A 25126-nucleotide genomic window follows, 5' to 3' on the forward strand; every position below is an offset into this window, starting at 1 on the left:
TGGCAGCAAAAGCTTTCACAGTGATAGACAAAACATTCTGTGTATAAGTAAGTGGGCACCTTTCCTTCCATCCTTCTCCCAACACTGACAAAAGCATCTCTCTTGTCCACTGAGAGGACCCTCGCAAGCAGCTACAGGAGTGATAAGGTTAACTCCCAGTCAATAGTGGCTGCACGGCCCCAAGTTTTTATGAGGAAGCTTGTGGTAATTTCCCCTGGCCATTTCCAAAAGAAAGCTGCCTGGGTCACATAAGGGAGTCACCATAATGATCTTAGGGGATTCCTTCACATCTTCAAGTACCCTGGATTTCAGTGGAAAAGCATATAGGAATATTTCTGTCCAAAGAAAAGAAGAGGCATCACTCTTCCAGGCCTTCTTGCATGTAGTCCTAGTGCAAAATCTTGCCAGTTGATTGTTCAGAGAAGGAAGGCAAACAGGTCTATTTCAGAACCTCCCCACAGATGGATCAAAAGACCCCTTGATCTAGTTTCCATTACTGAGGACCTGCCATTGTTTTGCTCAGCTTGTCTGCCAGTTTTGCTCTGACAGAAAGAAGGATTCCAGTAGAGTGAGAATGTGCTGTGAAGCTGTCTATATACTAAAATAACATGGCTGGTCTGCAAGGAGGTCATTCTGACTTGTTGGGATTGTTCCTGGCTTTGGGAGGTTCCAGAATTCTTTTTGCCCCCATTTCTTCTTAAACATCCGTTTACCTGCATTTTGTTTTGGCTACATTCTGTTTTCTTGCCAAAATTAGACACAACGTTACAGAATCCCTTAGAAAATTTGGGAAAAGACTACTGAAAAAAACATAAGTGATTCCCTGCCTTTCATCACACTTTTTGATCACCTCTGCAGCAGAGGGTCCAAAAACTAAATCACTGTCCAAAGGAGAATTTAATCTCTCATTCTTACTATCATCTAAGAGGCTTTGAGAACACAACCAGGTAAACCTCCTCAAAACAGTACCAGTGGTCATAGTGCTTGAAGTGTCAACTGAATCATATATACACTGTAAACAATGAGTAGTGACTTGTACAACTGAAGTAACTAAATTATATAAAATGGATTTTTCTTCACAAGAAGAAACTACAGACAAAACATTTCTTATACTTTCACAATTAGAGAGAATAAACATATGAACTGTTTAAGTGACATCCTGATCCCATGTGGAAAAATGGGAAAAAAAAGGTTGTGGAAGGATGGAAACTTTAACACGTGAGCCCGACAATTCAGCATTCTGAAAATTAATGTTGGAGAAGCATACTCCTTTTTTCACATACTTATCAATAACATTCCCATCCTTATCAAAAAGCATAGGATTGGAATGAATTAAATGTTTAACAGCAGCAGAGTTAACTAAAGCTACAGCTGCTGGGTCAGGTTTGGGAAGACTGTATAAAAACTTAAAAGACATAGAACTTTATATATCCTCTTTGTCTTTTACATGCAGCAGGCTGACCTTCAAGAAATATTAACACTGGATTGCAGTGCATTACAGTCTAGCTGTGTACACTAACAGTGTCATTTTGCTTCTGACACCTGTTTCTTGTCATTAACTAGGAAATCTCTTAGTAAAGGAATCCAGCTGCAGTGTAGTTAGGGTGGAGCAAGGAGAGGATATTTACACTATCTAATAAACCCACAGATTCAAGTTTGATAAGACAATACCTTCTACTTGAGTCTTCAAAAAATATTTGAGGTTTAAATACCCCCTGCATTCCCCATGTGTGTGTGTGTGTGTGTGGGGGGGTCCACACAGACCTATAGCTAGGTTATCTGATGCCCCTGGGCAGCTCAGATCTAGCAACCTCAACTCTAAATTGAGGACCCCCCCAAAAAAAACCCATCAATTCTTCTTTGAAAACTGCAGCAAGCTACTTACTACAGATGGAACATCTTGATCAACATCTGTTGATTATGCCTTATACCGATAACACTTTTACACCAATAGGCAAAGTTTCTCCCCATCACCTTGCATCATTCCCTTGTAGCAATGCCTTCGGAGTCCGGACCCATACCCTCTTAATTCCAATGTAGTCTTCATAATAAATGAGAAAAAAATTCAAGCTCTACAAGTTACGATTGCTGCCAGCACACCAATAAAGACAATGCCAGCAATGTCTTCCTATGGAGGACAACTATCAGAAAGTTACACATCAAGGAACAGATACCAACAACTTTGAACGTATCCACTTTGTCTTCATTGTCCTACACTGGGATAAGTTTAATGTCCTCTTACCTCGTATGTCTGAAGTTTGAATGCTTTCTGAAACTTTTTATTAAACCAGGATAGGATACCTTTAGCATCCCCACCCTTCTCACGCCACATTCTTTAGACTCTCTTTTCAGCCCTGCATGGTAGCATGCATCACTCACACAACTAAGGTATTTACCTCCAAATCTGGTTAACCATGACCTACAGCTCAAAATATTTCCTTTCCCACTGACAAATCACTCAGAACTGTTGCACTATTTATTGAATTAAATTAATTTCTTGAAACCTGCTTTATCTAGTCTATGTCAAAGGGAAGCCACTGCCTATCCTGGAATGCAAAGGACACATGGCACAGAACCTGTTTCAGATAGTATGCTGTTCCACTGCAGGATGCATGCATACACATTCACTCACACACAGGAAAAATTAACTACGGGCAATTAATAGGATCACTTATGCAAATAGCATCTCTCTGGCACAAGAGCAGACAAGAATACAAAAATTGTATCCCAGCCAAGAATCAAACTGGTGGAAACACAGCTGTATGGAACAGAGCCTGTTGCTTTGTGTTTAAGTAGCAATGCTTTAATGAACATCAGATGAGCTTGTCTGAGACTGTAAGATGCAAGTAAGCTTTAATAACCATACTGTTAAAGAATCACCAACATTGAAAGACTTTTTGTTGTTGCCATGCAGAGAATATTTACATAACTAGATAATGTATAAGCTTTAGGTATTAAAATGCATATGACAGCATTTGTAATAAAGGATAGGATTACAATATTTTCAGAAGCTCATTACATTTGTTGGAGACTTGCAGATATCTTTGCAGGCTTCACCCGTAAACAAATTAGAATGCCAGTCTATCGTGTGGTCCATAACCTGTGCAGTAATCCTTTAAGCAATTTATCTTGAGCTTGTTTCTTGTTTGCTGTTCATTTTTCACTTTGATCATGTTTCCCCATGAAACACGTAGATAGTTGTCATCAGGCAACAGGTCTTTTTGGATAAAAAACATTTTTACAAGTGGGGGGTATCACAGAGATTGCTACTTTCAGCATGTGACTTGGTACTTTTATAAAGCTGAATATAAATTATAATTAGAAATGCAGTGCAAGGAGAACTGGTTTGAGTTGAGTGCTACTTGTTTTTTTATACTTGATTTTGACTGGCATTCCGGTAATGTATTTAAAAAGTAATTTATTTTTTTCATGACTTACAACCTTTTTGTTTCAATCTAGATATTAAGTAAGCTGTCATTTAGCCAAAGCATTGAAATATTTTTTTTCTTCTACACTTCATTTTCTCTTGATTGGACTCTCATAATAATAGTTTGACACCCAGGGCAGCAAATTTAATTAAAGTCCCAGTTTTTGTGGTTTTGAGCATAGCTCCACCCCTTTCTAGTTGATCACACCCCTTCCCATTGGTCACACCCATTCAGCTGTCTCCTGCAGCACCCCATTTGATTTGAAGTCACCAGCCACCACTGGATATTAATGGCAGCAAAAGCTTTCACAGGGATAGACACAACATTCTATATAAGTATGGACACCTTCCCTATCCTTCTCCCAACACTGACAAAAAAGCATCTCTCTCTTGTCCACTGAGAGGACCCCAAGCAGCTACAGAGGATAAGGTTAACTCCCAGTCAATAGTGGCTGCACTGGCAACTCTAGAGTGGTCTAGAGAAAAAGAGGGGTCTAAGGAGTCAACTTTGCCCAATGCTGTGTCACCCACATGCAGATGAGACAAATTGCTAGCCTTCTGTGGTAGACTTTTTTATTTTTGTAGCTGAAAGAAGGACTGACTGTAGGACTGGTAGTTTGTACCATGGGTCAAGCTGAAAATTGTCTTTACTGGAGAAACTAAGTAGCGCAGCAGGTGAAATTTTATTAGTATAAAAGTATAAAGTCACTTTTCCCAATACAGACCCAGTAAAAAGCAGTCTAATATACTTTACCATCTGCAAAAAGTAATTAAAAACACAATTTCTCCATGAGGGGGTTGGGGGTGGGATGGGCTAATAAAGGTTTTATAATGTAAATCAACTTTTAAACTGTCAAACTCAAAAGTACACTCCTGTTTAAAAGTACAGCAAAGTCACATGACAGTCAATAAAAACACATATTCCTAGCTTAGCTTAACTTGAGCTGACTAACAGTTTGGCTGCATGGAAGGTGCCCTGAAGGTTGGAAGCTGACAGGCTGTTAGATGCTGTGCAGGAGATAATCCATATAGCTTACACTACTGCAACAGTGATCAATATGAAGAACATCATGGGTTAGTCTTAAGGGATGTACAATCCTTTTAAAGATAAAAAGCTGAAGCTTAGAGATTCTATGAACACAAGTACATGCTACCAAGGAAGGTGCCTCTACAGAAAACAGCAAAGCTGCTAAATGAGCCACCCGACCTTATGGCATTGAGGGAGAAAGTTCTGAGTGCAACCAAAGTGACAAGAATTCAACTGCTGACAGACCCCTGTGGGACATGAGCTTGAGTGTCTGATGCTGGATTGTTCATTTTAAGAAAGGGAGGAGGCTAGGTCTAACACAATAATGATGCCAACTGGTGAGTAGATCCTTGCCTGTTGAACAGACTGTACAGGCTTGTGCTACAAATGTGGTGCTTACATGCCAGACCACTGAACAGGGGAATTGATGTGTGGGAGAATGTTTTTCCCCAATCAGGAAGCTATCATGAAACTAGACGCTGTCTAAGGGGTTAGGGTTAAAAAGGGCGTTTTTTTGGGACCAGCATCTGACCTGCTCCCCAATATCTAACTTTTGCTTCACAGGGAAAAGATGGGCTGATAGGGTTTCCCCAGGGTGGAATGATTGGTCTATAGGGCTCTTGCCCAGCCCAGGGAATGTACATCTTTCATCCCTTGCGGAAATGAATGAGCCAATGGAGCAGACAAAGTGGAGTCATTGGGTAAGACCGGAGAAGAATGGGAAGAGGATTAAAAAAATAACACAAACCAGCATGTATAAAAGTGGGCTAGTGAACCTTCCAATTATGAAGTTATGTCCTAACCAAGATAAGGGGTCTTTGAAGGAAGGCAAAAGGCAGAGTACTTTGAGGAACTGTTTAACTGGCTAATGTTGGTTACCAGTTATGTTCACCAGTAGGTCATGATAGATAAGTGCCCCTGACAGGGGACTGACAGGCAGTTCATAAAAGTTTATGCAAAGGTCAAGATTGTCTGCAAACTGAAGAGGCAGCATCACATACATCTCCACCTTTTACACTTAGCAGAACAGGTCTGATGACAGGAAGGCTTCTTTGCTGCCTCAAACACTTCTGAGCCTCTGGGTGGGAGGTAGAGTAGAAATGCGTGTTGTAAACTACAAGAGAGCCCCTTGATGGACATGGCTGCTTCCTCAAATGAAGTGACTTCCTTGATGTATCTGGTTACTTTCCTGCACTGTGAGGGACCTGATAGTCTGAGATCATACCTCATTAACCAAAACATGGCAATATTTATTTATTTATGAGTCTTCATCTTTTTCACAAGTTTTGCAGCAAGGTGAAGAAACAGAAAGAATGAAGGAAAGGCGCACAAAAATTTCCCCTGAAACAGGACAGAATGTATTCACCACTAATCTTCCCCACCCTTTGCAATGCTGGATAATGAAGATCAGGATTGCACTCTCTCAATTAGTGAAAAGCTTGATCTGCACTGAGCCCCACTCACATAAGACCCTGTACAAACAAGGTTTCCAAACAATCAGCTGAAGCATAGGGCCCACAATGTCAGCTGTCAGCATGATTGCCATCTATGTCTCACTGAAAGAGTCACACATGCTATGACTCTGCAGACAGGAATATGAAAGAGTGCCACACTTTGCATAAGACAATGCTGTCTGTCTGATTGAACCATGACAAGTTATATTCTCAGCCTCCCCGCATAGTGCTTTCAAGCAAGTACACTACTTGTAACTCCATCTCATTTATGTGAAGCCCTCTCCTGTGGGTGTATACTGAACACCTACAAAGTTCTCACCTAAATTTGTGACATGCAGGATGTGTTCACTAAAGTTGCTCAAATCCAGGATGAGATAAGAGCCCCCCCCCAACCCTTTTCATGAGTACATCCATGGCTTTCTTCTGGATGAGAAATGCCTTTTTGGTTCCTATGAGGAGATTATGCATGTCCCAAGAGTTTCAAGGAGAAAGGTTGGCCTCTAAGCAGAACTATCTCCAGGGTAGTACCAAATAACTGTACAAGAAGCAGTTATCCCAACAGAAGAACTTGTAGGTCATTTGTGATGACTTGCAAAGACAAATACAACTTAGTAAACCACTCACTGGACACCTCAAGTCAGTGAGGGCAGGACTGTGACTGCTGTATTACTGGAGTCAACTTTTTGAGCATCTGCAATGGTACGGGGGGGGGGGAGCTAAGGATGCCTGATACTCTGGAGTCTTCTTCAACCAAACAGGAGGCTTTCTCCTTCTGTAAACTGGGCTGACCTGCAAAAAGATGAAATGTCTTGGGGGACAGCATTCTAGAGATCTTCGACTGAGGATTATTCCTTGTTACCAAGGACACAGACCACATCATGGGAACGCCACACAAGAGTGTAGCCAGGCATACTGTTCGCACTTTTAATTTCTAATTTCAGTCACATTATGTCTACAACTGTCTAAATGAATGCCTCCGACCACAGGTGCAATACTGCTAATCTAAAAGCAATATATTTTATAGTTTTAGGGGAACAGCTGAAAATTGTACTTACATTTATTAAGTGCTTGGGAGGCAGCATTTTGAGAGATGTGCCAATTTTTAAGTGATGCGTGTCCCATGCGGCTAACACTAAGAGGTTGTGAGTACAAAATGGAAATTGCTTGCTACACCCCTGCTCCCACCTACCCTTGGGAGAAGAGAATATCAGGAACAACATGCACAAGCCTCTTCTATCTGGCAAGGTATGTTTGGATGACTGGAAGGCTTCATCTTTGCCTTAATTATTTTTAAGATTCCCTCCATTTCCTTACAGGAACACAGGATACAAAGGTTGAGATCCACTGTGAGGTATAGATGACCATCATCCAGCTGAGGTCACCTTCTTTGGCTTTTACTGGTACAGTTTTCTGTACTGTCAGAGACCTGAATGCCTGAAACCATAAGCCTTTCAACAACCACAAGATAACAAATAATGTGCCTTGATTGCCCTCTAAAATGTTTTGATAAGATGCAGAATGAACACTTTTATAGGATGCAGAATGAAGGGGAAATGCATGTAGACATAATGTATCTACCAACAACTTCCACCCTGCTATGCTGACTAAGCAAAATTCATGAAAAAATTGTCATTTTCCAGAATGGTAAAAATGACCACCTCTTCAGTGCCCCCCAAAATAACTTGATTATACAAGATTCCTAAATCCTCAGCTCCAGAACAGTACTGCAGCTGAGTTGAGTCAACCAACACATTTACTCCTCAAAGAATTCAACCCGTAGCAAGGGTGGTTCCTCTGCCCATGTCTCACTGCCCTGCACACAGAAATTTGTCCCTGGAATACATTTGCTTACCAGAGTCCAATTCTTGCAGGTAACACAGCCATATTCTTGTTCCTTACTTGCTAAAGGGGCATCTACACACTTCACTGCATTGACTTAAAGGCTATGTTCCAAGAAGAATTTGTATGCATTATACTTGTGTTTTTGTACATATCCTCTAACCATTATAAAACTTGACTAAAGTGCATTTGGATCATAACAATGGTGATTTATAAACAAATACACAGAGTAGTGAAAGTAATATGTGAAACTAGCAGTTTGAATTCAGATCAAGATCCAGCACTACTGACCAGAAGTGTGCAGTGAGACGGACAGTTGAGAAGAAGCAAGAGATGAGGAGAGTCCAACTGGACTTTCCTAGATTTGGAAATAGTTTATGACAAAGTTCCAAGAAAGCTGATTTGGGCAGTCATGTGATGGTTCAAAGTCCAATACACATTGGTAAAATTAGTCCAGCCCATGAACAAGGACCCAATGACAAGTATGAACAGTATTCAGACTCACATAGGAGTCCCCAGTGAGAGTGGGTGTGCATCAGGATACAACTCTGTGCCCACTGCTGTTCATACTGTTGATAAATTACACTGGCAAAAAGGTAAAAGGGGACAGATCAACAAAGTTGCTTTATGCAGATGATGTGTCACTACAGGCAGACTCTGAATACAAACTTCAGTAAAAGACAGGGGGGATGGAATGCAAAATTCAAGGCACATGGGATAAAAATTATTACAGATAAGACATTTGTAATGGGAGAAATCAGAAGGTGAGAACTGAGACAAGGAAGACAGTGGGACAAGTTAACTTCAAGTTCTAGGGAGGGGTGATTGAGAAGGGAAGTCTGAATGAAGAGGTCAAAGCTAGAATTAAAGGGGCTGCAGCCAACTGGCACAGAGTGTCAAGGGTAGTGTATGACAGAAGAATGCCAAAGAAGCTGGAATGTAAGGAGTAGAAAACATTGGGGTGACCAGCACTATTACATGGTATAGAAATCTGGGCAGTGAATTCAGAGGAGTTGAGGAAGTCAGAGGTGATGGAGATGAAGTGCCTGAGATGTGTAGTAGGATGCACACTGTGGGACAGACAAAAGAAATGAGGACATCACAGCTGAAGCCCAAGTAGGTCCACTTGCAGAGAAGGTCAAAGAAAATAGATTACAGTGGTACGGGCACATGTGCAGGAAAACAGAAAACACTCTGGGGAAGAAGACTGAGACATATAGGAAGAAGGCAAGAAGAAATGGCAGCTTCCAGCAAAGAGATGGATTGCATGACAAAAGACCTGCGACATTCAGGTATGACTTTCAAAGAAGGCAGGACAGTAGTACTGAATCAAGATAGAGATGCAGTGATACAACACCCGTCTACAGGCTGAAAATTAGGAAAAGGGGAGGGTTGAAGATGAAGATTTAGAATAGAATAAATCATGACATACACCTACTTTCTACTGTTTCATTTTAATTATATAGCTACTGCAATGTATAAAATAATTATTTTACTATTTGTCAATCATTAACTTGTTTTAGCTAAGCATGATAAATGTTACTTTGATAATTCTTTTGTACCTTCTGCCCTACTCATGTCTAAAACGGGTCTTTGGATCAGCTTACCTAGCTGGTTAATTACCTAAAACTGCATTTATAAACAATAACTAAATGAATGACTGGCATAAAACCTTGAAAATGCTACTTACCCAGGATGCAGCCCTAATATCACTGATGGTTGTGAGCAAGGCATTTGCAAACTCTTGTTGTCGTCTGTAATACATATATACAAACCGAACAGTTTCTCTGCTGTTTGTTGCAGCAAAGGACAGGAAGGCATCGTATGTCTTAGAAAAGCTCTCTCCTTCTCCTGTAATAAGAACCACACAGTACCTGTGGAGCAGAAAAATAAAACAACTGTTAAATTAACTGAATAAACACACAAACTGAATGCGGTATCTTCAGAACATGTTCACATCACTTTGGGAACATATGAACAAAAATCCTATGTACAGACACAGCATGCGGGAAACTTGAATGATAGCTATGCACTTGAAAGAAAGTCAAACATTTTTTAACACCAACTCCAAATACAGCCCTGTATGGAAATTATCTTTACGGCAGATTACTATATATTTATTTATGTTTGTTTACCTGGGTAGGGTATTGAACAACAGTGATCAATTTCAGGCCCAGCCCAGATTGCAGTAATTATAACAAGTAGTTTAGTTATATAACAAAGGCTCAATTGAAAGTCAAGATTAACATATAACTGCTGCTCTCTATATACAGTTAAATACACTGGACATAAATACAGAAAATGGAGTACAGCAAAGTGCTAAAGAGAAAGTGAAGTAGCAGAAGAAAAAGAGAGAGACTGAAGACAGAGAAGAAGAAAGGAAAAAAGGAGGAAATAACTACATGTTTTGAATAGAAGAGTAAGTTGGAGGGATGGCATGTACATATGTACATGGGATAGTCAAATAAAAGTATCAGATCAAAGCTGAAGGCAACACTGTCTGGCTCCAGCATTTTAAAGAAATGGCTACCCTCCCACTTTATGACAGGTCAACTGTTTCTTTTTTGTGCATCAAGGGTGCGTGTGAGTGAGTGAGAAAGGCCTCACCAAGATTGCCTGAACTGTTATTATCCACTACTGGTTCAGCTTAATCACAGAAAGAATGAGGATCAAGAGAAGAGCCTTAAGTTCCTATGATGGCGTACTAGTTTCCTCACGGGAAGTTTTGCTCTTTGACCATAAAATTTCCAACTGTCATATACTAAGAAACTCCAAGGACTCCCTGTCAGAGTTCTTTCTCCATCAGTACCAAGTAAAAGCAAGTCAAAAATCAACATTCTGAATGTTGTCCACTATTAGAAACACTAATTGTTCACATCAGAAATGTTATTTTCAAACACCTTTATTACACTATTATTAAAGATATGGACATGGTAATTATTTGAAAAGTCGGAATCTGGGGTTTGGCTTTATAGGCTTGAATTTGTCCATAACAGACTTAAAAAGAAAAAAAGTCATGGGCATTCAGAACTGTCATATAGCTGAAACATTTGCATATATGCCCATGTGCCTCTAACACAAACAAAAGGTCTAAGGAATCACACAGTGGAAACTCTTGCTTGGCTAGAGTTTTCTTTAGTTTTTACTGATTGGTTTGTCTGTGTGACATTTTTACTCACTGTTTTATTTTCCCTGAGATACGGACATCTCAGAGTAGGAATACACACACACACACACACATATATATATATATATACATACATACATATATATATATATATATATATATATATATAATAAGTTTGGGGGGGGGCGCCTTGCAGGTGTAGCTGCCACCCGGCAAAAAAGAATTTTAAAGGAGAATATTTGATATTCACTCTTCTGCATCTTTTGTGTGTGTGTGTGTGTGTGTGTGTGTGTGTGTGTGTGTGTGTGTGCGCGTGTTTTTGACATGTCTGTACTTGTCATTACAATTGTAGACATTTCAATATGGAGCCCATAACCACACATACATCAAGAAAAAAAAAAACAAACAACATTCTTTCGTTTTATTTATCTATCCTTTGTTTACTGGGTTAGTCACACTAGGCTAGTAACTTCTTTTCAGGGGAGACCAGAGGAAGTGTTTACACTTACACATGAAATTTGCCCATGGCATTGGGGAACTTCCCTGCTCATCTTGCTCCACTTGTGACCATCTATAAGTGAGTACTTGTCCATGTCCTGTTCCTAGAGCAGTGGCAGTTGGGAGGACTGTGTGCAAGACGGTGGTACTACCAGAAGAAGTGGAGGCGAACACAAGCTCTATGGTACAGATTTTGTTCCAGGAACAATTACTTGAGTTGAAGGAGACTGTTTTATTGAGGGGAATACATTGTTACAACCCTACAGTTGGGAGAGTTGTGGGATGACTTACTGAATGAGATGACAGAGAACCAGAAAACGATGTTTCATGATGGAATATAATCGACAGGATTCAATCTGAAGAAACTGAAAACATTTTGAAGGAAGTGTCACCCACAAGATGAACATACGCAGAGACTGTGTATTTGAGGTGAAGTACAAAATGAAAAGAAAATGTTAAAAGAAAATTCATTTTAAGGGTTCAAAGTAAGAGGAATACTGAAATGGACAGAAATGAGGAATGGGACACAGTTATACAGCCTTTGGGTATCGAGACACATGAGATAACAGCTTTTATTTTAATAAAGAGGCGTTTTGTTATTATTTTTAAGACGCCACAGAAAACGGAAACATTTCTGTGTGAATATGAGAAAAGATAGAATGATAACCCGTGGAATGAATAGGTAGTTAAAGCATTCTTTCGTGAAACAAAAGAAAATACATGTACAATTCCAGGCAGAAAATGAAAGAGCCTTTAAAACATAAAAAAATATTTGTAATGATGTTATGGACATTTCTAAAGTTTTTGATAACAGGGGATTACGGACTGGGAGTTGGGATTGTAATGCAGTTTTGAAAATGCAAAATGAAAGAATTATATACATTACAAGTATTATAACAGTTGAAAGGAACAAGGATGTGGTAAAATACTGGAGACAACCAAGCACGTGTTTTTTTTTTGTGGTAAAGGACATTTGCTAGATGATTGTGATAGAAGAAATGTTATATACAGTGGATATAAAAAGTTTACACACACCTGTTAAAATGCCAAGTTTTTGCGTGATAAAAAAATGAGACCACAATAAATCATTTCAAAACTTTTCCCACCTTTAATGTAATCTATAACCTGTACAATTCAATTGAAAACAAACAAACCTGTTAGGGGAAAAAAATATAAAAAATAAAAAATGTACAATACTCTGGTTGCATAAGAGTGCACACCCTTAAACTAATACTTTACTGAAGCACCTTTTGATTTAATTACAGCAATCAGTCTACTTGGGCACACACCTGCCATCAATTAAAGAGACTCTGATTAACCCCAAATAAAGTTCAGCTGTCCTAGCAGGATTTTCTTAAAGATGGCTTGCACCTGTCACCCTTAGGTTTTCGAATACTGGCCAAGGCTCTTGCCACCCCTATAGTGCCTTTTTTAGGCAAGGCTCAAAGGACAAACCCACCGCTGTAAATAGCACAAGTAACAAAAAACTGAGGGTAATGCTACTCAATGTTAGAAGTCTAAACCTCAAAATGCATGCACTTGAGGCACTCCTCAGTATGGAGAAAATTGATATATGTGCAGTAACAGAAACCTGGTTTAAGGCTCCAGAGAGCACCCCAGCACTACCAGGCTAAAACTCATACCATACATTTCGACCACAGAACCCAGACCGAAATACAAAAGGTGGGGGCGTATATCCATATTCATCAAGGATACCCACACCTCCAGGTTAGTGGCACCGCACAATGCTTCAGAGATCATCTACGTGCAACTAACAACGGGCAAAACTGCAATTCACCACCATGTCCCAGGACCCCCATTCCACGTTTCTGGAAACACTGGAAAACAAAGGTCCTACCAAACACCCTAATATTGGGTGATTTCAATTACGCAAACATTAACTAGGAGAGCTACTCAAGTACTAACTCCCTTGCCCAACATTTCCTAGAATTTATAAACTCAAACGCCCTGGATCAACAGGTCAACACTCCCACCAGGGGTGACAACATATTGGACCAGGTCATCACCAACATTGGCGACCGGTGTTCCATACCAGAGGTTAACCTCTCGCTGGTTACATCTGGCCATAAACAAATCACTTTGGATATCCACATTCCGACCCCCACCCCCGGACAAGGAAACCACCGTGAAAAACTTTTCAAAAGCAAACTTCACATTATTTAAGACCGAGGTGGAAAGTTTCAAAGCCCCCATGCTGAAGGATAACGCTGTCCAAGCTGCAAAATCCTTTACTAATGCATTCTATGGGCACCTACAAGAATGCATGGATCATGCTATCCCAAGCAAAACCAAGACTCACTCCTCCAAGAAAAGGAAACCAGTCTGGCGGACCCCTGCCATAAACAAGCTATACAATAGGAGGAGGAAACTAGTGCAGAAAAAGAGTAAAATCCCAGGAAGAAGGGAAGGCATCCTTGATCAGTATAAGCAAGAAACTATGATCCCTCATAAAATCATGCTAGGCGAGCTTCGAAAGAAAAATTGCCAAGGACTCCAAAGATAACCATAAGGCATTCCTTAGCTATGTCAAGAATCTAAGTAGCAATGCTCAGATCTGCTAGGGCGTTTGAGTTTATAAATTCTAGGAAATGTTGGGCAAGGGAGTTAATACTTGAGTACTTCTCCTAGTTAGTGTTTGGGTAATTGAAATCACCCAATATTAGGGTGTTTGGTAGGACCTTTGTTTTCCAGTGTTTCCAGAAACGTAGAATGGGGGGTCCTGGTACATGGTGGTGAATTGCAGAATGGCACAAAATACACTGAACCGACAGATATCGCCAACATCCTGGCAGACAGGTTCAGTGCAAACTCCATGCCCCTCTCACCCCCAAATGGGTCCATAACCATACCAGAAGAATGTACAGCCCCTGAAATCACAGCCACTCAGGTTAAAACAGCCCTCTCTAAAGCCAAAAACACAGCATCAATGAGACCGGACTGTGTCCCAGGCTGCGTCCTACACGAGCTCAAAGACAAACTAACCCCTCACCTACACACACTGTTCAAACTCAGCCTCTCCATAGGCTACGTACCCATAGAGTGGCGCACAGCAATGGTTAATCCGCTCCACAAAGGTGGAGCCATAACAGACCCTGGGAACTATCGCCCTATAAGCCTGACTAGCTTGGTCTGCAAGGCTATGGAGCGCATCATCATGGAACTCATTAACAGAGACATTGGGAACCTCCAAACACTGGACCCTACCCAGTTCGGCTTTGTTAAGGGCAGATCATGCCTCCTAAACCTGGTGGACTTCTTTAAGACAGTTACCAAGGCTATAGACGAGGGAAAGGTGGTACACACAGGCTAACTAGACCTCGCAAAGGTCTTCGACACTATTCCCCATTCTGGTATTATAGACAAGCTCACCAGCTTGAACATAAACCCCCTACATCACAAGATGGGTTGCCAACTGGCTCACGGACAGAACCCACATGGTGAGAGTTGCGGGTGCTAGGTTAGACTCTAAACCGGTTACAAGTGGCGTTCCCCAGGGCTCAGTCCTAGGACCCCTCCTGTTCGGCATATACTTCTCAGAGGTACAGGCAAGCACAGGAGGACTACGGCTGACCAAGTTCGCAGACGACTGCAAACTAGGGGCTATAATTGACTCTCCGGCTGACACAGACATGCTCCAAAAGGGTCTCACTGAGACGGATACCCAGTGTCAAAATCATGGCCTCAAGCTAAATGCCAAAAAGTGCATAGTCCTCGCCTTTGGAAAAAACAAAGTACCCACAAACTACCACATAGGTGGTAGTCCCCTAAATATGGAAAACGTAATAAGGGATCTGGGGACCCGAGTACATAGTAATCTCTCCTCTGGTAATCACATTGCCAAAGTGGTTAGAAAATCCTTCGATGTGGCCCACCTAATCACAAAAGGGTTCGCATCCAGATCAAAAGAGGTCATTGCGCCCCTCTACTCATCACTCATCAGACCCATCATAGAGTACAACGTCCCATTTGGGATGTACCTTACAAGACACCCGCAACAGCTGGAAAGACCATAAAAGTACCTCACCAAGAGGATCACTGGCCTCAAATAGATGTCCTATGCAGCTAGACTGAAAAAACTCCAGCTGTACTCAGTTACATACTGCTTACTCAGAGGTGATCTCTGCCTGACATACAAGGCCATGTCCAACCCAGAATTGATGGACATGCTCCACCTAAATAAAACCTTATCCCCTCGAGCCACAAGCTCTAGGGATCTAAACCTCACCATAACAATAAATAGGATGTGCTGGAGGGATAGATTCCTGTCCCAGAGACTTCCCATGCTTTGGAACAAGATTCCAATCTACATTAGGCAGAGCTCCTCGCTAACACTCTTCAAGAAAAACCTTGACGAAAGGATGGGAAACAGAAAGTTTACCCCGGGGATCACTTCAGTGGCGCTGCTGGACAGAGGCACAGGGAACTAATCTAAGGGGGTGGTGAAAGCCAACACATTCTGGCTAGGCTTATAAATGCCTTCAGGCAGATAGCCTAGTACCTATCTATGAACCTTACAAAGCATCAAAGGGATCTCATTGTTGAAAGGTATCAGTCAGAAGAAGGGTAGAAATTTCCACAGCATTGAATGTACCATGGAACACAGTGAAGACAGTCATCAAAAAGTAGACAAAATATGGGACAACAGTGATGTTGTAAACAACTGGACGTCCCTCCAAAATTGATGACAAGACAAAACCAAAACCTGGTCGGGGAGGCTGCCAAGAGACCTACAGCAACACTGAAGGAGCTTCAAGAATTTCTGGCAAGTACTGGTTGTGTACTACATGAGACAACAATGTCTTGTATTCTCCATACGTCTGGACTATGGGGGTAGGGTTGCAAGATGGAAGCCTTTTCTTACACAGAAAAACATCCAGGCCCTAAAATTTGCAAAACAATACATCAAGTCTCCCAAAAGCATCTGGGAAAATGTGCTATGGTCTGATGAGACCAAGGTTGAACTTTTTGGCCACAATTCCAAAAGGTACTTTTGGCGCAAAAACAACACTTTGCATCACCAAAAGAACATCATCTCCACTGTGAAGCATGGTTGTGGCAGTATCATGCTTCGGGTTGCTTTTCTTCAGCTGGAACTGGGGCTTTAGTCAATGTGGAGGGAATTATGAACAGTTCCAAATACCTGTCACTTTTGGCTCAAAACCTTCAGGCATCTGCTAGAAAGCTGAAGATGAAGAGGAATTTCATCTTTCAACACAACAATGATCCCAAGCATACATCCAAATCAACAAAAGAATAGCTACACCAGATTTGGAATGGGCCAGCTGGAGCCCAGACCTAAATCCAATAGAAAATCTGTGGGGTGACCTGAAGAGGGCTGTGCACAAGAGATGCCCTTGCAATCTGACAGATTTGGAGCGCTTTAGCAAAGAAGAGTGGGCAAATATTGCCAAATCAAGATGTGCCATGTTGATAAGACTCCTACCCAAGAAGACTTATTCTTCTTTCAGCTTTTTCCTGGTTAGGGGTCGCCACAGTGGATCACCTGTCTGCTCACGATTGGCAGTTGAGTTTTACAGTGTCGAGTTGCCAACCCGGCGCCCAACCTTCCACAGAAGGCACACACATGCACGCATTCACACCTAGGGCCAATTTAGAGTGTCCAATCCACCTACAGCATGTCTTTGGGATGTGGGAGAAAACCGGAGCACCCGGAGGAAACCCACGCAACCACAGGGAGGACATGCAGACTCCACACAGAAGGCACCCCAGCCGAGGATCGAACCAGAGAACCTCTTGATGTGAGGCGACAATGCTAACCGCTGCACCACCGTGGCCGCCCCTACCCAAGAAGACTAAATGCTGTAATTAAATCAAAAGGTGCTTCAACAAAGTATTAGTTTAAGGATGCACACACACAACAAAGTATTAGTTTAAGGGTGTGCACACTTATGCAACCAGCATATTGTAAGTTTTTCATTTTTTATATATTTTTCCCCTGACAGACAGCTACAGAGTGAGATAAAATTAAAGTGGAGTTTAAAAATAAGGTGGAAATAAAAAAGGGAGATATGGTTAAGAAATTACAAGAATCATTTAGATGGACTGGCAAATTGTAAAGTATTGCAAAATAGGGGGAATCTCACAGAACAAGAGGAGTAACTGCAGAATGCTAAACAGAAAATAAGGGATCACCTCAATAATATGCATGAGTTTAGAAAGACTGCTATTAAGCAACTGATTTTTGATAACTCTAGAACACAAAAACTTTTAGCACAATGACTCAGGCAACAGAATTTATAAAGGATGGTCACCAAGCTTAGGGAGCCTACAATAGAAGAAAACAAGGGAACCTGAAGCATTAGAAATATTTTGGAAATTCTATGAAAGTCTACATAAAAGCAGAGAAATATGGAAGTTATGAAAAGGTACGATGGAAATGTTTATGGAAGAATTAAATATGCCAAGTTTAGAGGTAGAGGAGGCTCAATTACTAACAGATAGGAGGAGATGAGATAAAAATGGTGATGTATAACCAATGGACAGGAAAGTCACCAGGAATAGATGGTACTCTTGTGGAAGTTTGGAAGCTAGGAGGGAAAACCTGCTAAAGATCTGGAAGTTTTTTTAAGAGGAGAAGTACCAACACCCTGGAAGAAAGCAGTGGTAGCTGTAATCCCTAAAGAGGATAAAGATCCATCTGATCCAGCTTCACAGAAGACTACCACAATACTAAACCATGATTTTAAAGTGTTTATGTCTATAATGGCTAAAAGAATGGCAGGTATTATTTTGTACCTGACAAAACCAGAAAGGGACATTCTGAGGCAGTTTCAAATCTTTTCAGGAAACAAAATTAATGAAGCTAAAACAAAGGCAATAGCAGTAAATGATGTAACCACATATGAATTGGTTCAGCAATATCCATATTTATGGGGATATGATAATATGAAGTATTTAGGAGTATGAATTAAAAGTGTTTCTGGTGTGGCAGCTAAGGATATGTGCGAAGTGACCACACAAAAGATAATAAAAACTGAGAAAATGGCAGATCTGTTATATGTATATCGATAGTAAGATATAATCAGTTAAAATACTTTTAGTCCCATTAGTTTTATACGCAAGTTAGCATATTTTTATCAACCAGAGGAGAAGTTGTGGATGATTAATAAAGAGCTGAAGGCTTTTATCTGGGACGGGAAGATAGCAAGAGTCAAGTGAGATGAGCTTATTCTTCAACAGAACTATGCAGAATGGGATTACCCAATTTGGAGGAGTATTTCAGAGCAACATAGTTAAGGCTCCTATACATAGCATAAGCAAAAACTATAATTCAAAGTGGAAATGATGAAATGGGGGAAAGCTCAAGAAACAAGGAGAGAATTGGATTTTGGATGCAGACCTTTAAGGAGAATAACAATAATCATACAGAATAGTATATTCATAAAGTAGCAGAAAGTATTCTAAGAGTTAAGCCAACACAGGAATAGAAGAAAAGAGATTCTGCCAACAGGGATGACTGCAATTAGGGATACAGACAATAGGCAAGAGGGGTCTGGAATTTTTTTGAGAAATCTTTCAAGGAAACCAAGGTACTGGGGGCAAATAACTAGAGTGGGAAAGGTAAAAGAATTGGAAGATACCAAGAATTTATTTGGACGGCAGGTTAGAGATTGCCTTCCTTACTAAGGATTGATAGAGTCCAGACAAAGAGAAAGAGAAAAGAAGTTATGTCTTACCATAATGTTCCATCTGTGTTGTTCATCTTCATTCATTCATTACTGACGGGTGTCGGTTCCATCCTTGGATGTGAGTAAGCCTTATTCCAAGCTTGCGCCAACCAAAAACTCTCGAGCTAAGCTTTACCCATAGTGCCCTTCTCCTTGTTACCTCAGATCGAGTTTGACCGTGACAAGAAAAGCAGAGGCTATGCCTGAGCAAGTTCCCTAGAGTGACATTTTGGACCCAGCCAATCCCCCAGGAGCTTCTAGGACGGGGAATGAAGGTGGGATGTAATGAATGAATGAAGATGAACAATACAGATGGAATGTTATGGTAAGACATAACTTCTTTATCTGATGTTATTCATCTTCATTCATTCCTTACTGATGGGACAGAGTCCCTAGCTACCTTATACACCTTGGGTAGCCCTTACGGAAGAATATTCCTCAGCACCATCGAACCAAAGGAAGCTCTTCTCCTGGAGACCAGATCCAATTTGAAATGAGAGATGAAAGGTATGGGGGGGGGGGGTAACCCATGCTGCAGCTGCACAGATATCGTCCATAGATGCCCTTGAATGAAAAGCTATTGAAGTTGCCACAGATCAGGTGGAATGTGCTTTGATTCTGCCTGGTATAGGGGTTTTTGAATGTTGATACAGGAATGTATACCAGGAGTATACAGTCTCTTAGCCATTTGGATAGAATTACTTTAGAAATAGCTTTCCCCAATTTTGGGCCAGAAAAGGCTACAAACAATTGGTCTGACTTGTGGATTTCCTTTGTTCTGTCAAGATAAAATCTCAACTGCCTATGTACATCTAACAGGTGAAGGCAATATTCTCCTTTGTTTGAGATATTAGAGAAGAAAACTGGTAAGTCTATAGTCTGGGTAACTGTGAAATCTGAAACAACTTTGGGTAGAAATGAGGGATTTGTCCGAAGTGATACTCTAGTCTGTCCTTATGAAAAACTATATAAGGGCATTTAACACATAGGGCCTGAAAATCAGAAATATGTCTAGCTGAGGTAATGGCCACTACGAATAAGGACTTCCAGGATAAGAACTTGATATCGCAGGTAGCAGCAGGTTTGAAGGGGGGTGGTGTTAAAACTTGAAGAACTAATGTGAGACTCCATGGCTTGGTGGGTTCCTTAAAGGGCGGTCTAATATGAAATATCCTTTTAGGAAAGTCTTGCAGAGACAATGGAAAATTAAGGAAGAGTCCTTGAAACCATTATGAAAATTGGAGATGGCAGCTAAATGGACATGGATGGTTGATGCTGCAGCTCCCGCTATGAAAAAAATTTACAAATAATCCATAACTGCATTAACTGCAGCTAAATAAGGATCAAGTTTTCTTTGCTCAGACCATATTAAGAATCTTTTCAACTTTCTAAGGTAAATTGTCCTGGTGAACTGTTTATGTGAAGCCAGAATAATGTCATGGAGTGGGGAAGAAAGATTGTTCTGCCTGGCAATTACTGGAAGTGGAGAAACCAAGCCGTCAGTTTGAGACTGGCAATGTTTGGGTGGATCAACCCTTGGAGGTGAGAGATCAGATCTGGTGTTGGATCCAGGATCCAGGATCCATGGTTTGTCTAGCAGGTGAGGCCAAAGAAAGAGGAACCATACTTGACGGGGCCAATAGGCAGCAATGAGGATCACTTTTTTTTTTTTTATTTCTCAAATGGAGGGCTTTCTTTAGAAATTTTGGGATTAGGGGTAGAGGGGGTAAGTGTATAACAGTCCTGTGGGCCAATCGTGAATCAGAGCATCCTGCGGGAGATCAGGGTGAAATAGTTGATGCACTTGTGGTTTGCTGGGGAGGAGAAAAGATCGCAGCAAGGCTGGCCCCAATGGCTGAAGATCTTTGCTGTTATGGTTTGATTGAGGGACCACTCATGAGGCATAAGGATACATCTGCTCAGTTTGTCTGCAATCACGTTGGAATCCCCAGGAATGTGCATTGCGATCAGAAAGCGGTTGGAATATATCGCCCATTGCCACACTCTCATGGCCTCTCGACACAATGGGTAGGACTTGGTTCCCCCTTGTTTGCTGCTATACCAGACAACTGCCATGTTGCCCGACTGAATGGCAATTGTTCCAGATGGAAGGGCAGAGTGAAACGCTTGCAACGCTAGAAGTACTGCCCTCAGTTCTAGTACACTGATATGCAGATTGGCCACTAAGGGCGACCATGTGGTTTGGACTGTCATTCCCTGAAAATGCCCCCCCACCCCACCCTATCAGGGAAGCATCCGTGGTCAGAGTGGCCTTTGGCTGAGGAGGGGAAAAAGGTCAACTACAAAGATTTGCATCTGGCTTCATCCACCACAAAAGGTCTTTTTTGCACCATTCTGTTATCCATATTTGATAAGATAATGGATGATGATTTGGGTAATACTGAGACAAAAAAAGCCACTGAAGGAGTCTCGTGTGTAATCTTGCAAGTGGGACAATGGTGACTGCCGCAGCCATTGAACCTAGAAGTTACAGGACCTGTCCAGCCAAGGCCATGTCCTGAAAGAGTACCACCTGGAGTTCAGCATCCGGAAGAGACACTTGGCAACATTGGGTACTGAAAGCTGCTCCTATGAAATCTAAGCTCTGAGTAGGAGTCAGGTTGCTTTTCTCCCAATTTATAGAAATTCCCAAGATTTTTGTCAATGTCAGGGTGTAGTTCAGGGCTTTTTCCAGGAGATGCTTGGTGGTGGGGTCAGTGAGGAGTCAGTCATCTAAGTTTGGAAACACTCTGAATGCGTTTAGTCTCAAGTGAGCTGTAACCACTGCCACACATTTTGTGAACACTCAAGGGGCTGTAGAGAGTCCGAAGGGCAGAACCTGGAATTGGTAATGATTGGCTCCTGGCCGGAAGTGAAGGAACTTTCTGGAGCATTTGTCCATTTTTATGTGGTAATACGCTTCCTGAAGGTCCACAGAGCACATCCAATTATCCTTTTCCAGGAATGGAAGAATAGACTGAACTGTGACCATCAGGAATTTTGTTTGGGTGATAAACTTGTTCAGAACACTGAGATCCGAAATTGGTATCCAGTCCCCTGTCTTTTTTGGCACTAAAAAGAATCTTGAGTAGAATCTGGATCCTATTTTGTCTGGTGGGATTGTTTGGATGGCTCTTTTTTGACACAGCTTTTTTATCTCTATGGCTGCTGATTCCCTTTGACTGGGTGGAACGTCGGGAATATGTTTTTGTGGATTTGGGAAGGAGTTCAATGGGATTTTGTAGCCTCGGGTGATTATCCTCTGATTATCCTCTGCACCCAAGAATCTTTGGTTATGCAATGCCAGAATGTTTGGTGCAGGGAAAAAGTCCCCCGACTGCTTCCAGAGGAAAGCAATTGGGCCACTCTTCAGGAGCACTGAAAATGGTTGTCCGGAGAAAGAATCTCTGGACCCCTGATTACGTGGGCCCCCTCTGCCTCTGTAGGGGCATCTTCCACTAGAGAGTTACCTCCTCTGCCTCTAGGGGAGAACTCACCATGTTTGTCACGAAAAGGACCCTGAGACATTTTGTGCCAGATTTTTCCACTCCACTGGTTCCTTCAATAAGGACGCTTGGGGGTGGAGAAATGTGCACCTATGGCAGACAGGATTTTTCCGTCCTTCTCACAACTCGGTAATGTATCCTTCACTTTAGGGCCGAATATGGAAGATGCTTCCACAGGAGCATTAAAGGAGGAAGACTTAAAGGGATCCACAAAATCACACAGGCGCATCCAGGCGTGACGTTTTATGACTACGCCTGAACCCGCAGCTCAAGCCACCCCTTCGGTTGCATGTGATACTAACCGTATGGACAAGTTAAATACAGATTCCAGGGTTGCTAGCTGTGAGGCAACTTTGTCGCATACTCGTCAGATACTTGTCCTGCTAAGGTTCCAGATAGTTCAGAAACTAGATCTCTTTGGAGCGTAGTAAAATGTGCCAGATAGTTCAAAGACCTAATAGCAAAGCCATAAACTAGAAAATTATAACAAAATAAAATAAAATAAAATAAAAAAGCTGTGATGAAAGAGACGGCCGCTCAAGCTACTAGGAAAATATATTTTATTGTGAAGCGCTTTTCGTTTGCCTCCTTTAGCGAACTTCTTCAGACAATGTCACATGATAAAACACAAGCTTATATACACATTAAAAATAGCAATTATGACAAGCTGTTCCCAATTAGCGTAAATTGAATGATAAACTAACATTTAAAATATTAAATGCATTCAAAGTATAAATAAAACCGAATGACAAAAATGAAAATAAAAATAAGTATAATTAAATTTAAAGATAAATTCCTACTCCACTGGATACTAGAACCGAAGTGAAGGTGAGCAATAATTCTTTATTGTATCCTGACATTTCATCTTGGGTTTCTGAAAGTTTCTCGTTTAGTACTGTTGCTAACCGAGTACAACCGTGTTGCAGGGGTAGTATGGATGAAGTTGTTGATATTGTTTCCAATTTAAAAATTCAAATCCAAAGGAGACCTATTCAGGGGGTGACCGTGGGGACCCGTCCCCTTCATCGTAGTCCGTATCCCTCAGTGAGAGACTCCTCAGGGGAGTCAACATGCTTCCTCTTGCACGATTTCTTCCTAGGTCCTTCTTCAGGAGGGGTTTCTGTAGAGGACTCAGAAGAAGGGCCACCCTGCGATAGGTTCTTGGCTCTTGTGCTCCATGTCCCATAATGGTGGCTTGTGTCAGTTGCAGCTGAGAGGGAAGAGTCAATTGTTAGTCCAATGTCAATGGTTTGCCATCAGTGCCAAGTGCCCTCTCCATCACCTGGAACGCAGGCCCACCTGAAGAGGGATGGGAGCCCAGAACCGAGAATGACAAAACTCTGAATCGGGGTCACACCCCACTCCAGCAAACCAGTCCCAAGGGATGGAGTCTCAAGTGCAGCCAGTACTACGAGAGCCCCTTGAACCGAGGACGGCGCCGTAGAAAAAAATCAGAGCTGCTCCAGGAACCAGGAGTCGCAATCCAACCGCGATTCTTAGAATACCTCAGTTCTGACTGAACCGAAGGTCAAAGGGATGACTCTAAAACCATGGTGAGGTCCACCAGTGGAACCGTAGTCATGGGTACCAGGAACAGACATTGGTTCCAGGGTCTTTGATGCCTGGTGTGAGGTTGAAGGAGGAGAGTAAGCTGGCATCCTTGGAGAAGTGCCCCCAACTCCTAATGGGAGGGTGGGTTTGGATGGTGTAGTAATCCCTCTAGCCAAAAGCAGCTGATCAACAAGACACACTACATCAAGTTCCGAGAGACTCCTGGTTGATCTAGTGGATATTCCCGAGGGGGAGTCGGGCCACTCTAGGATGGGGCTGAACTGCTGCTCCACAAAAAGATCCACCATTGGAGAATGTTGGGTCTGAGGCTCCAATGGGACCGAAGTCTTGGCGGACGCTTGAGTAAGAGAAGTCAGTTTTTCTGGGCTAGAAAAGGTTGTAGACAGCACCGAAGTTAAATCACTGGACGGCACCAAAGGAGACAGAACTTGGAGTTGCATTGTCGGTGCTGTAGTGCTTGATCCCGAAATGATAATCGGGGCTGACAGCACAAATTTAGTAGGCGGCACCGTAGAAGGTGTCATAGACATCATTTTCAGCACAGTAGTCACGTTTAAGTGTTTAGACTTAGGTTCCTCTGATTTTTCACTGGGTGATGATGGAACAATGTGATCTCTTTTTATGGGATTTGTTTGGAGGGGGTGAACCCTCCCAGCACAGAGATAGCCTCTGAAAAGGGTGTTTTTAAGAAGGCCTTTCAAAATAAGTTTATTATGTCTCTCATTAAGGGATCTAGAGCTGAACCCTCAACAAATATCACAGGGAGGCTGAACAGTTAAATGAGATACATTCAGACAATACACATGAGATGTGTGAGAATCAGAATTTGGCATCTTACGATTGCACTGGTCGCATTGTTTGAAACCAGAAGCTCCCTTTTTTTCTGACATGGCTACAGAGATGTACGATAGAGAAATATTTATTTATTTACTTTTTTATAGGACAAAGAAAGGACAAGGAAAGGAAG

At 41.7% G+C, this 25126-nt stretch overlaps 1 protein-coding gene across 1 annotated transcript in view; it reads right to left on the reverse strand.

The window, feature by feature from the left end:
- Positions 1-25126, reverse strand: part of DNAJC16 (DnaJ heat shock protein family (Hsp40) member C16) — a 1387609-nt gene that overhangs the window by 440095 nt on the left and 922388 nt on the right. The window contains exon 10 of the mRNA XM_044061770.1: positions 9438-9621. Within this exon, the coding sequence (XP_043917705.1) occupies positions 9438-9621 (184 nt within the window). The remainder of the gene's footprint in view (positions 1-9437; positions 9622-25126) is intronic.

Source organism: Protopterus annectens, chromosome 2.part0 (assembly GCF_019279795.1).
Source record: "Protopterus annectens isolate FY-2018-M chromosome 2.part0, PAN1.0, whole genome shotgun sequence".
Classification (NCBI taxonomy): Eukaryota; Metazoa; Chordata; order Ceratodontiformes; family Protopteridae; genus Protopterus; species Protopterus annectens.